Consider the following 13,856-nt stretch of genomic DNA (forward strand, 5'->3'; position numbering starts at 1 on the left):
ATTATTTTTATTATTTATATATTTTTTTTATTTATATTATTTTTTATCGAAAATTATTTAAAAATTGATAAAAAAGTGACATATACGCAACATGGAAAGATTCATACAATCAATTTATCTTATTTACCTCGGATATAATTTATTCTCGATATATATTCAAATTTATAATTTATCTGAATAAATCTAATATAGGTCTCTTCGAGAATCATCGTTCAATAACATTGATGTTATTAAATACATATGCATATATATATATATATATATATATATATGTATATTACATAATGTATACGTTAATTGTTGAAAAACAAATGAGCGTATTACCGAGCGTATTATATGTTGATTTATGTAAAAACACATTAATACGTATCTAATGGGAAGCTAATTTCGCAATTATTGAAAATGTTCTTGACTTTTTTATAAGGTTATTAAGAGTTCCTTGAATTGACGAGGTAAGATAAGAATGTAGATTTCTAAATATCATGCAATATCATATTATAATTATATAAAGTCATTTTGCTCTGCATACGTCAGAGAATTTCGAAGAAAAACATTTAATATATACCTATGTTCGTAATTAACTTCCAGAAGAATTGCGTTTTTCTGTAAATTTACAATGATTACATCCAACGTTCAGTAAATTTCCGTAATATCGGTTGTAGTTTCGCTTAATTCACTATTTGTTTTTGGAATATCCTCAGCTTTGTCTTTTACTTGATCAGCATCGATTAAAGAATGAGCAAATCTTTTATTTTTCGGTAAACGATGGCGATAATTCTTGTGGATATTCCGAGACATTTCTGCAACGCGTTCGTTGAAATCCATGTGGCTTTGTTCACGGATGAAATCACGCTCGCTGGCGCATTCGAGCGATTCTATTCCAGGTGGAGGAGCATCGCTAATGAAATCCATCGGTCTCGGATAATTATCGCACGCGGTGATTAAATCCGTGACAGAAATTCGCGAACGACGCGGCTGAAATAGCTCAGTCGCGGAATCGATGCAGTCCGCCGACTCACGTTTCATCCCGGTAGGATCCACAGGTGGCTTGGTTCGTTTCGGAGGACGCGCTTGGCCGAGATTCAAACGCCACTTGGTGCTCACGAACGTGTTGTTTACGTTTTCAGGTTTCAACGCAAACTCCATATGATTTCGCAGCTGGGAATCTTCCGGTTGGAAATCTCCGACTACACCATCGGCGAGATACCGTTGATATCGCAGGTAAGAATCTATATCTGGAACCGTAACCGCTCCGGGAATGGGCGTACCAGGATCGTCGATTTTTCCTGGATCCTTTCGTAGCGATCTCGGCAGAATTTTCCTTCTAGCGGTGTAGAGTCCGGGATCTGCGTCAAAGTCTTCTCGATCGAACGCGAGCCTCAATGGCGTGATTCGAACGCCAAGTCGCTGATTGGTATTGAACATTTTCGTTATCACATATGTCAATATGTTCATATTCTTGCAGCGTAAAACGTAGATCGCATTGCGATCCCTCGCGAACAACGGAGGTCCGATCCAACAAGGATCGGCAATGTAATAAGCGTCCTTGGCGGCTAGCAAGGCCAGGGTGATCTCGTTACATTCAATGATGACATTGCGTGCTTCCTCCAAGGCTGACTTCAACGCGCCGGTTAATGTCAATCGGTTTCGATCGCCGTATAGAATGCCACACACGCTTGTGCCGAAATCCACGGTCCACAAGTGCGGATATACCCTGAGGGTAGTTCGCAGGCCAAACCTGTTTATGGGCTTCGAGAATGTTCGCGCCGCGCTTTTCAGGCTTTCTGTATAGTAGGAATCACCGCAAATCACGGCCGAGTCCAGAATGGCGGGGCTCCATCTAGAAGGATGACAAAGATGTTGCATGGCCAGAATGGCCACGCATATGGCGGCGCGATTTTTTCCTGCCCGTTCACCAAAACGGCAGTCGTACGCGCCGATCGTGCCCCAAACGGAATAAATTAGGTCGGTAATCTCGACTGCGTAATTGTTCCAAAATCGCTGATCGAACTCCGATCCATCGCCGTCTTTCGCTTTCCTACGCCTTCGCGTAATTGAATGCGTGAAATTCCAGTGATAGTCGAGATAAATCCACATAGGATCTTCCTGAAATTTCTCATATGGCGACATATCGATGGAACTCACATGAATTCTATGAAGATAGAATCCGGTTGTGCCTTCGTACTGATTGAGACACATATGCTTTGTCATTTGACACACGGAGGAGAAGATGCACAGACAGGCGTTGCCGTTTGCAAAAACTTTTTTGCCTCCCATATCGCATTGATACGGATCGAGGTAATAATAGCATCTGGTCGATCTTGAGTACCAAAAGCCATAGCAGCAGTTAGTGAAGTGTAATATGCCGCTTGTGTGCATTTTGAAGTGACGTTTTAAATGTTTTTTCACCTAAAGCGATATACATAAAAGAAATCTTAAAAATTGGAATTGTTTATTAAAATAGTTCTCAGATATGCTTATATGAGATTGAAAAAATTTTAAATATAGTATAATTAACTAAATAGATAGATAACATTATAACAATAACATTATAATAAACGAGTATGCATAAAAAAAGATGTGACAATTAAGAAAGATATACACTTTTTGATCAATATTATACAGTAAAGGAAAACAGGAGAGATATGGGAGAAAAAATTAAAGATAAAAAATATTTTAGAAGCTTTCTAAAATAAAAATATATAGTAAAAGAACAGACATACATATATATGTGTGTGTACATACATATGTCTGTTCTTCTACTATATATTTTTGTTTTAGGAAGATATATATAAACATTAAAAGAGAAAAAAAATAAAGTTTTCAAACATGGTAAATAATAGAGATGAGAAGAAATCGAAAGAATGATTTCTCTCTCTTTTTTTGAAGCTTACTTGAATGTAAAAATCGTTTTTGCCGATCCGGGGATTCGTCGTCAACGTGATCAACGACGACGCACAATCTCGAAAGTCAAACAGTCTGTTCATCAGCGGGACATTTCGCAATATATGTTCCGTGTGAAATTTTGGTTCAGCGAATCCTCTGTACAAACTCTCCGCCACTTCGAGAACCCTATCGATCATGCCCGAAAGTGGAGATTGAACGATATCCCGCTTAATCGTGACAGCTAACAATGCGACGAAATAGCAACGTTTTATTCGCGGCTCTAGCAAGCTATTTCGATCACGCAAAGCCACTGTTCCAAGTACGAAGATTGGTTTCGGAGCCGGGCCTATTGGTCTAAAGATCGCTTCAAGATCCCGAGATTCCGGCGATTTTTTTCGATGAATTTCCGCCAAGGATGCTGTTGGTGCCATCGGCTCGTGAAGACCGCGAATGTCGCTGCAATCTGGTGCCATTTTGCGTGCATAGGATATTGTGATTGTTCTGACGGCAAATCCCGTCTCCAGCGGCTCATCAATGACCTTGACAATTAATTTAAGAAATTCGTTTATGCTGCTGGATACGATCATCCTCAAACTTTTCGTTCCCGTGACTGTCCACCAGGCTAAATAATTTCTGCCACATTTCGTGATGCCCACATGAGCATAGCGACAGACGATTATTGCGCCGGTATAGATCCTCGTCTCAAATATCTTCTCCATGGTCATCGCCAAATTCCATCCCTCCGTAGCGTACAATCTCCCGTAGTGCAAAGGCGCAAATACCACGTGAAACGCATAATTTGCTATCTCGAATTCTGGCAACAAGCTATCAGTCATGTCGCTCACGGACGTATCTTCGCTCGCTAACACGCTGTCGAGAGCATAATTCCTGCTAGCCTCGAGCAAACCGTCGACGGTGCGCTCCGACCAGGATATGGGATCGTGGATCAACGACCATGCCATGATACAGAGATCGATGGGAATTGCGAGGGACGTGTAGTTTCGAAATATCCTTTCGAATGGTTTCACTCGTTCTACCATCGTTTCCTCGCGATCGTTGTCTGGTATTTTCGACGGCCTTATTTTGAACGGCATTAGAGCGGGCGTTGTAATGTCGTCTTCCAGAATGATCGCTTCAAGCATCGAAGCTTCATGATATCGCATTGGCGTGAAACCGGGAATTATGACGTCACGATCTGGATCCAGTTCCGGATCCGAAGTAACCCACTCTGCTAACTCGATCAAAGATGTCTCCGATACGATTGGCGGTGTCATTGCAACTCGCTTTTCCTCGCTTTTGATCGATTCTTGGACAGTTAGTTTTGCGCGACGTTCGATGCCTTTTTTTCGTTTCCGCTTGCGTCTCTTCATCTCCATATGAGCAATGGATACGGTATAAAGACGGAAAGGCTTTTTTTCAGTCTCGCCGGCGTTTTCTTTAATTCTGTCGAGCATGGATTTTAAATCCCGGAACTTTAGAAGGCAGCAGTAACCTTCCTCACTGGCGCGTCCTTTCTCGTCGCAAGAATAAGGATCGAAGAGATAATATCTATCATTCGTCGTCCAAAATGCGTAGGCACAATTTATCAATACCAATATGCCGGTTTGATCTTTCTTTAAGAATTTCTCTATGCTCGCATCAAGCTCGTTGGATATTGAATTTTTAGGATCAACGCGAATGATCTCTTTTAAAATGACGTTAAAATTCGCGTCGAGAATGTTCACGTTATAAAACGTCCTGAATTCCTTGTATCGTAATTTACCCACATGTTGATCGATTTTACATGTAAGGAGGATCAATTCATCTAGAATGCTTCCACAAAAGCGATCCACGTCTAGCACAATTTTCGCTAAAATGCACAATACAGCCGCGATGTAACATGGCTTGAAATGCGAAAATTCAACTCGCCCACGATCCATTAAACTCGAATTGCCTTGTATTATCTCCACGTTTTCACCTTCCAACACCTTGAAATAACATTCGTGAGGCAAATATTGTATGCTAAATAATTTGTTTATCAAGCTTCTAATTATTAGAAAAAAAATGAATTTTAATTACATAAGAGAATTCTTATCGATAATATATATAATATAATTGCATTGTGACATTAATATACAGGGTTCGTAAAGATTAAGATCAAATTTATATAATGTGTTAATAGAATCAAATAGATAAAAAAAGTTCATATAAACTTATGCTCGAAAATGCTCCATTAAAGTTATAAACGTTCAAAAAATGTTTCATTCCATTAATACATTGTATAAATTTAGATCCGACTATGGACATCTTTTATATATATACACACACACACACACACACACACACACACACACACACACACACACACACACACACACACACACACACACACACACACACAATACCCTTCCATATTACATAATAATATATAATAAAATTACTTTAAAGCCGATAGCTTCAGAACGGTCTATTTTCTCATCTTTTACGCTAATTGTAGTCTTTCTTATGTCGTCCACTTTTTTACTATCATCTTTCTCTTCTGATGACTAAATAAAAAAAAATTTATATTAAAAGGCGCTTTTATAAAAAATTATGTACATAATAAATAATAATATTTTCCATAAATTAAAGAATATTAAGTCAATCTTTTTAATTAGATAAGAAACATGCATAAAAATATATGTTGACTAGTGAAAAATGCAAATTAATGCTAATTATTCATAATATTTAAAGTATTTAATATTTAAAAAATTCAATAATTAATATTTAAATATTTTCATTAATTATTTAAATTAAAATATTACATTTTAAACAATCTAAATTTTTTTCATTACATTATGTAGAATTATTAATATATGTTTGATAATCAATATATTTATTCATTAAATCGCGCGTTTAAATTCTTTTTATCGCATTTTGATCTCATTGAATAGTAGCTAAAAAATAGAAAAATTATTAAAAAAATGCATAAAAAATATATTAGAGAAGGTAAAATATTTGAACCATAGATATGCTCACCTGAAAATCAGGATTAAAATTAGGAAATATCAATTTGAATAGAAGCTTTTCCGCATTGCAGAGATTTCTCTTGATAATTTCATTTTCAGTCTTCGATATGCTCTTCTGCTGCTGCTCATCGGAACATGTCAAGTGCTTTGTTGTTAAAACTGGAGTTTTAATTATCGGTCCGAGCGGTATCAATTCTGATCTCGTACCACAAGTTATTGTCGTTAATTTTGCTAATGGTATGTCTTCCTTCTTTTCCTCCAACTTCTCTTGTTCAAGACATTTTTCATCAAGTGCATTATCGACATCTTCCTTCTGGATATAACTCTCGTCAATCGCTCTAAGAGGCATTATACGAATCGGTGATAATCTCGAGTATAAGTATTTTCCGGAAGATAGCTTGATGATTTTAGAGGGTTTCGCGTCTCGAGGCAGCGATACGATCGCGGCTGATGCAGGTGCAACGTAATTTGTGGGAAAATCATCCTTTTTCTTGATCTCTAGTCTCGAATCGATCGAGAATCTCGATACGAGAGAAGGAATCGATCTATTCGCTCGTTTCGCTTCCAGCAAAATATAAAGCGTCTTTCGCGGTGGCATCACGTACGGCGGCGGATGATCGTATTTCATTTTCTCCATTATCACTTCTTCGTGTAGGTTGTTGAGCTCTTCTTCGATCGGTTCTTGTATTTTCACCGTGGAGGTCAGAAGTGCTAGATTTAGACGGTAAGGTGCATCAGGCTGCGCCAATTCCTCGACTTCCAGCAAGGGATCTACAAGAGGTTTTTCTTCCAATTTTTTCCTTGCTATTTCATCTTCTTCCTCTTCTTCCTCTTCTTCCTCTTCCTCCACCTCTTCTTCCTCTTCTTCCTCTTCCTCCATTTCCTCCTCTTCTTCTTCTTCATCGGCTACAGGTTTCTCTAATGCTTCTATGGTAGTAATATCTGGTTTCTCTTCAAGCTTTAATAAATCATCATCTGTGATCGGTAGAAATTTTGTACGAAACTTATCGATCGTCTGTTCGTCTGGTATCATGATTTCCACGGGTGACCTATATTTTCCCGGTTGTATCGCGTCCAGAGCCACGAAATGAAGCGAGAATAATGGATCGTTGTATTCCAAAATACCATGAAGAAGATCGATCAGTTCGTTGAGACTATCCGTTACAACAAAGGAGGCTGGATGATCTCGAAGACGCCATCCTTCTGAATCGCTGCCGTAAGGATTAAATAGAAAGAATTTTTCATCCTCTTTCCAAATGGCGTACATTAATCTCTTATTTTCCAACACCGCTTCAGGGTATCGTTCGAAATAACGCTCGAGAGCCTCTGCGAGATTTGCCAACGGATTCGCGTCGCCGTCGATAATATTTGTCTTTGTCTTGAAAATAGCATCGTACTCAGCTAGTTTTAATCTAGGCGGCAAGAAAGAGATGTCCAAATGACTCGGAGCACGTGCTACTTTCCGAATTACTTTTTCCTCTTCTTCCTCCTCCTCTTCTTCTTCTTCTTCTTCCTCTTCTTCGATTTCCTCTTCTTCCTCTTCTTCTTCCTCTTCTTCCAACTCTTCTTTCACTGCTACCGCTTCTTTTATCTCAGGTCGGCCTTGTTCGATCCACGTTATGACTTGCTCATAAGCTTTGTTGCTGATGTCAACGATTTGATCCACGTCTATATTTCGCCAGCGAGTCGGATCTTTCAATCTTCTGTACGCCAAAGCAGTTAAAGCAGCTATTAATCCTTGTCTGCCACGTGATTGCAGACGAAAGTTTTCACTCAGACAATTTTTGGTACCACTAAGTAGCAGACGGTGAACATTTATCATTTTATATCCCATAATAAATTTTAATAAAGGTTCTTTTCGTATTTCCTCGGCTGTTTCTCCTTCTTCGATATCTTCTTCGTTTTTTACGCGTATTTTTTGCACCTTCTTGTCATCTTTTTCTTCTTTTGCTTCTCCTATATCCTCTTCTTCCTCCTCTTCTACATTCTGTTCTTCTTTATATACTTTCTTTTTTTCCTCTTGTGCGAGTATAAAAGTCATTGGTTCATCATCTGCCATTCTATATCGGTCCACATGTTGCATATTTTCTGGGAATTGATTAGATATTTCAATGGATTCATGCAAATGTGGTCGTACACGCGGTGTTGTATCGATTATTTTTTCCACTGTATCCGTCGGTGCCGGTGGCGACGGGGCCTGCGGTCTACGATTAGTTCCTCTCTCTCGATAAATTACTCTTTCGAATGGTCCGTCCGGCGCTACTCCAGTCTTCACATACAGCACTGTTATTCCATGTATCAGAAAAGGATCCTTCTTCTTACTACCAGTATTCTCCAGCACTGTTTCCACTACCTCATTTACGGTGCTGTTCATGGTAACACAGGCAGCGCCTCCGAATGTATCACCCGTCGTGTGTCCTTTGCTATCGTTGTGATAGATCCTGAAACCTTCGTCATCGCATGCAAACGGATCGAGGAAATAATACGCATCGCCGTCCTTCCAGACTGCGTAGAAGATCTTCTTGATTTCGAGTATCCCGATCTCCCGTGCCTCGAAAAACTCGCGTATACCGCTATCAATAGCGCTCTTGTTTTTTTGCCCCGGTATCATATTTACGTCTATCTTTATCTTGGCAGAGTACACTCCAAGAATAACATCGCTCATCAGGTCTTCCAGCCGGAGCTCAAAGTCGTCGTCGAGCTTTTTCTCAAGAATTCTTACTAAGTCAATTAGATAAATGTTAGACTGATTGATGATTAAGTCGACCAAAGCGGTCGTCCACTTGTTTGCGCTAACTAGCCGCGAGTATATCAACGCTGCCACGGCTATAATCAGATGTCCTTTATCTCGCAGAGCTCTCGATATGGCTGGATGCGTGAGATGATAGGATCCTTGCACCATGGCTCGATGCTTCTGACGAATTTTGTAGCCGCTCGGTCTCCTCTGCAGCTTCCCATATATCTTTTCGACTTCCGCAGGATCATCCGGAAAGATCGATTCGATTGCGCAGAGAGTTACGGCGTATATCACAAAAGGTTCGTTTCGCACGTTGCTCTTTTCGAGGATAATGAATAATACTCCCATTACATTCTTCACGAGAAACAATTTGGCTGAACCGTTGATTTCATCAGTAACCGGTTCACCATTATCTCGTCGCGCTTGACCGTCAAATACATTGTAATATTTCGAGTCTCGCCATATAGCTATATTCAGTACCGGCGACGTCAGGATCCCGGCATCGTATCGCTTAAAAAACAACTCTAACGCCTTCGCCAAATGAAGCTCCGTTGGATCGTGTGAACGAAATCTCCCGGCATACGCCGGATCTTCGATCTTGATTGTTATATTGATCTTTTTCTGAATGAGAAGATTCCTCTTCAAGTCGAGGATAGTCATTGTCCGACGATCGCCAGTGTTCACATTCTTGTAGGACTCACAATAAAAAGTATCACCGTCTTCGACAATCTGGTCGATTATCGCCTCGTTCCAATAGCGTGATTTATAAATTGCGCTTGTGGCAAAAGCTGCAATCGCTATAGCGCCACCCTGTTATTAGAGCTGCGAAATGAGAAGCTACAAAGCAATGTTTAATGATATATTTTAAAAAATAACTATTTTAATTACGCAATTAATTTATTAAAATATGTGATTAATATATTTAATTAATTAATTTGTACTTAAGAGCACACATAGGGAATTAGTATAAAAAACTTCGCAAATAAAACACAATTTGAAAACTACTATTATTATATTTATACTTATTATATTAACATAAAAAACAAGAGAGATATTATTGAAATAAAGTTTTCAACAGAGATTCTCACGATAATCATGATTACCTGATAACTTCTGGATAACGGCGAAAATTTCAGCATATTTAGATGAGTTACGCCAGAACGGATGCCATATTTGATACAAAGAGGTAACTCCGTTTTAATTTTAGTAAGGGAATAAGAGTCGTGCGGTAAATCGAAAATATCGTTCAGGTTACGATATTCTTCTTCCAATTCTTCATCAAACTCATCGCTGCTTGGCACGTTATTCTCAGTCATTTCAACATCTTTCGTAATTTCTCCGATAGCATTGATAGTCTCGACCGAAACTATCTTCTCGCATTCGGCAAGCTTTCTCATTTTTTCCCTGAATGATTGCGTCTTTCGTCTTTCTAGATCGAGAGTTATCTTCTCCTCACGACTTGAATCCATTTTATGTTATATATTTTTTAATAATAGACCTTTAAGGAATACGATTATTTGGATGTTTTTAACGGCATCGTCTTATAACACTTTTATTTAACGAGGAAGATTTTAAATAACTGGCACCGAGATAACCTAACGGTAAATCACGAGTAACATGTTAAATTGGTCATAATCAACGATTTTACTATATTTACTTTTGATAAGATTTTTCTTACATGTAGTGATGTAAAATGCACAATCAAATTTATAAAGAGAGACATTTTCTGAATTGATATGAGTGAATTTATTAATAAAACAACTCGATATAAAAAAATATTTGACTGTTTATATATATATATATATATATATATATATATATATATATATATATAAAATCAAGATTATATTACATATGCATATTGAATAATGTTTGGCTAAAATGTGAAAAAGACATTTCTAATATACGATAATTATTTATTCGCAGACAATATTATGAATAAAAAAACAACGTAAATTTACATTAAAGTAAAATCAAATTTAATGATAAAAGGTGAATAAAGTTTATAAAAAAAGTATATAAAAACTGTCAATTTAAATTATTAGTTTTGTTCTTGTTTCTTAATATGCTATGCGTGCATGCATATAATTCATTAGAAAGATTATTTATCAAAAATATAAATAAATTTACACTATGATTTACTTAAGATGAATTTCTTTATAAAATGAAATCTAATTATGATATTTGATACATAAATTCAGAAATGATTCGTAATCTGAAATATTAATAATATGCATTATATATGAAACAAAGGAAAAAAAGAAAAAGAAAAAATACAAAGACATCAGGAAAATATGGATGATGCTAGCGACGGAAATAGCGAATATTGCAATCAAATGAATAATAGTTTTTTAAAAAATGAATCTCTTTCTCACGATTCAAAGGAGCCAACAAAAAATCAAGGGATTCAACGCTCAACAATCATACAATCGCCGAGGAAGGCTTCATTAGATGATATATTAAAAAGAATTCAACCTTCGTTATCCGAGAGGGAATGGATTATTAATCAACGTCAACGTCATGTCTTTGAGGAAAAGTCAAAAATTAACATTACCAAACGTAAGTGTGTATCTATATCTAATCTCTTTTTATTCTTTGAATCATATTCTGAGAAATTATTTTATTCAACATTATTCTTCTGTACAAAAAATAGATGTTTTAAAAATACATTATGTACATATAAATATATTTATATTTATCATATAAATCTTTTTAAAGAAAATATATTTTTAAAATAATATAATATGCTTATTTAACATTGTTTATTAGTTAATAAAACTGCTTATTAAAATACAAATTTTATATGTATAAATATATAAATTTATATGTATAAATATATAAAAATTGTATGACTAATAAAATATATTAATAGAATTATGCATTGTTTTTTAATTATTGTTTTATAAGAATTTCATATATGCAAGAAAGAAAAAGAGATAAAACACAAAGATAAATAAATGATCATTTGTATAAAAATTGTGCATAGAAGAAATGGATACTTACATGGATAATTTTCTCATAAAATTACTTGATGAGAAAATAATTAATTAACAATAATCATTTTATTATCTTGCGATTTACAACATTATTATGTATGAAATATATTAAACACAAGAGACAAATGCCATGTTGTGCCCAAGAGAGAATAAATTCTCACAAATAGGTTTGAAAAAATTAAAAGTATATGTGATAAAAAATAATTATACATAGATTTTATAATAAATATTTAGCTAAAAATAAGATTCTTATAATAAATTAATTTACAATGAATTTTTTCAGAAATGATGCTGATTAAAAGGAAGCGCAACAAAAAATATTGTATATACATATTAATAAAAAAATACTAATAAAAAATTACTAATAAAAATTATTAATAAAAAAATACTAATTAATAAAACATATTAATAAAAATAAAAATATTAATAAAATATATTAATAAAATTAGTAAAGCCAATGTGAATGATTGATAATTAAATAGAACTGACTAAGAATGGTTGAAGAATAAAGAAACTGATTTTACACGAGTACAAACAAATATAAAATTTCTTACAAATCATTGCAATACGAACTTATAATATACGAAGAATATATAAGAAAAAACATTGACAGATGAATATTGATAAATTTCATGTTTATCTTATTTTTTAAACACTTCCAAATCTATTTTAACTAATTATAAAATACAATTAAGGAAGAATCTATCTTATAGATTCTTAATTTATAATAATAATCATTTTTTTAAAAGCTTTTTTATAATTTGAATTTTTTTCATCTAATAATAATTAATAATATCTTATTCAATAATAAAAAATACGACGAGTACATCAATGCGGGCTGCATGATACAAGTCACGTACAATAGAGTCCAAGATGTTTTAAAACTTGATATAAAACTATATAACATTCGATATATAGTTTCGTATGATAGAGAGGTCAATACGATGTTATCAAGTAGTCTTTTGAATCGATTCAAAACTAATATCTGATGAAAGCAGTGACAACATTTCAAAGAAGATGTATATTTTACTAGTCTTCAATAAAAACTTTTACTTTGTTTTTCCGTTTTATGTTTTATTGATTATGGTAACATAATTTCATTGAAAAATAAGCTACACTAGCACTAACTAACGTTTCTAAGTGAGATTGTATTATTTTTATTATTTTTATTGCTATAAACTCTCTGAAGCCACTATTAATATGTTGATTTCATATAAGAAAGTAAAACATTTTTATCTTTAATTTTTCAGAGCGCTGCTCATTTTGTATGCATGTTATGCTAAGTGCATCGACGTCATTAGTTTGTTTGTATATTGCATACAATATGATTTCGAAGAGAAGAAAGAGAAAAAGAGATATATAGTTTGACATAAAATTGTTTTTACATTTCCATCTTTGATATTAAATCTTGCTTATGTTAATAACGTTACCGCAATAAAAAGTAATCAATATAAAAAAATACAATATATTAATATTTTAATAATTTATTAAATACAATTATTTATTTATATTTTTTTAAATAAATTAGTAATATTAATTATATGAAAATGAAAATTTTGTTATAATAACTTTTATAAATGTACAAGAAAATATAAATAATTTATAAAAAAATGTATGTTGGAAAGATTAAAAGATATTTTTCAAATTTTATTGATAAAAAAATGTTATAAAATATGAAATTTTTACTGTTTATCTACTATCCTTTACACTTTTATATACAAATAAATAAATAATTAAAAAGAATAAATCGATAAATATCGTATTATGTATAGATATTGTAGAAAATAAAGATAACCTATTTGAGTATCGTTGACAAATCTTAACTTGGTTTTTAAATTGAATAAAGAATATTAAAAAAATTTAGCGTTTCACATCTTGGTCCTTATCTAGTAGTGGAGATTGCCTGAGTGTTGTTATCGCCCCAAGATTTTGTAAAAAACGATCGAGGGGCAGCGGCTACATTCAGTGAATAAACAGACGTCGACAGAGAAGCCGAGAATCTACACTGCTGTATCTATTTTGATCGATTCACAACTTCGAATTCGCGATATTCGATCGTGTGTAACATAGTGTATCCGCGCAACTATTAGAGAATGTTGAATTATATTAGAATAGCAATCCGTAAGTAACACCGTAAAAATTATAAAACTGTAGTTTTTTTATATCAAATAACTATTTTATTTAATGTTTGTTTAATGCCATAACTCATATGAACATAACTAATGCAAAGTTTAAGGCTTTATTCCTTTA

General features: G+C 34.5%; 2 protein-coding genes across 7 annotated transcripts in view; one reads left to right on the forward strand and one right to left on the reverse strand.

Annotated features, from left to right (window-relative positions):
• Nucleotides 1-282: 282 nt before the first annotated feature.
• On the reverse strand, nucleotides 283-10,361 carry LOC145973043 (uncharacterized). 5 transcript variants are annotated; one of them, XM_083102181.1, is made up of 6 exons: nucleotides 10,289-10,361; nucleotides 9,714-10,205; nucleotides 5,884-9,420; nucleotides 5,307-5,411; nucleotides 2,895-4,853; nucleotides 283-2,409 (listed from the first exon to the last, which is right to left on the reverse strand). In XM_083102181.1, exons 2-6 carry the CDS (start codon nucleotides 10,077-10,079, stop codon nucleotides 634-636), a joined length of 7,743 nt encoding a protein of 2,580 aa, XP_082958307.1. In that variant the 5' UTR covers nucleotides 10,080-10,205; nucleotides 10,289-10,361; the 3' UTR covers nucleotides 283-633. The 5 variants fall into 5 exon arrangements, with proteins under 5 accessions (XP_082958307.1, XP_082958306.1, XP_082958308.1 ...); XM_083102180.1 differs by having other exon boundaries at nucleotides 9,714-10,342; XM_083102182.1 differs by lacking the exon at nucleotides 10,289-10,361 and having other exon boundaries at nucleotides 5,884-9,447; nucleotides 9,714-9,804.
• Nucleotides 10,362-13,567: 3,206 nt separating this feature from the next.
• The window catches only part of LOC145973045 (scavenger receptor class B member 1), a 40,349-nt gene continuing 40,060 nt past the window's right edge, over nucleotides 13,568-13,856 (forward strand). For both annotated transcript variants that reach the window (XM_083102188.1, XM_083102189.1), the window contains exon 1: nucleotides 13,568-13,727. In XM_083102188.1, coding sequence (XP_082958314.1) covers nucleotides 13,700-13,727 — 28 coding nt within the window. In that variant the 5' untranslated portion in view covers nucleotides 13,568-13,699. The remainder of the gene's footprint in view (nucleotides 13,728-13,856) is intronic.

Source organism: Camponotus vicinus, unplaced genomic scaffold (assembly GCF_025532165.1).
Source record: "Camponotus vicinus isolate PSW18456_S1 unplaced genomic scaffold, iyCamVici1.0 SCAF_6, whole genome shotgun sequence".
Lineage (NCBI taxonomy): Eukaryota > Metazoa > Arthropoda > Insecta > Hymenoptera > Formicidae > Camponotus > Camponotus vicinus.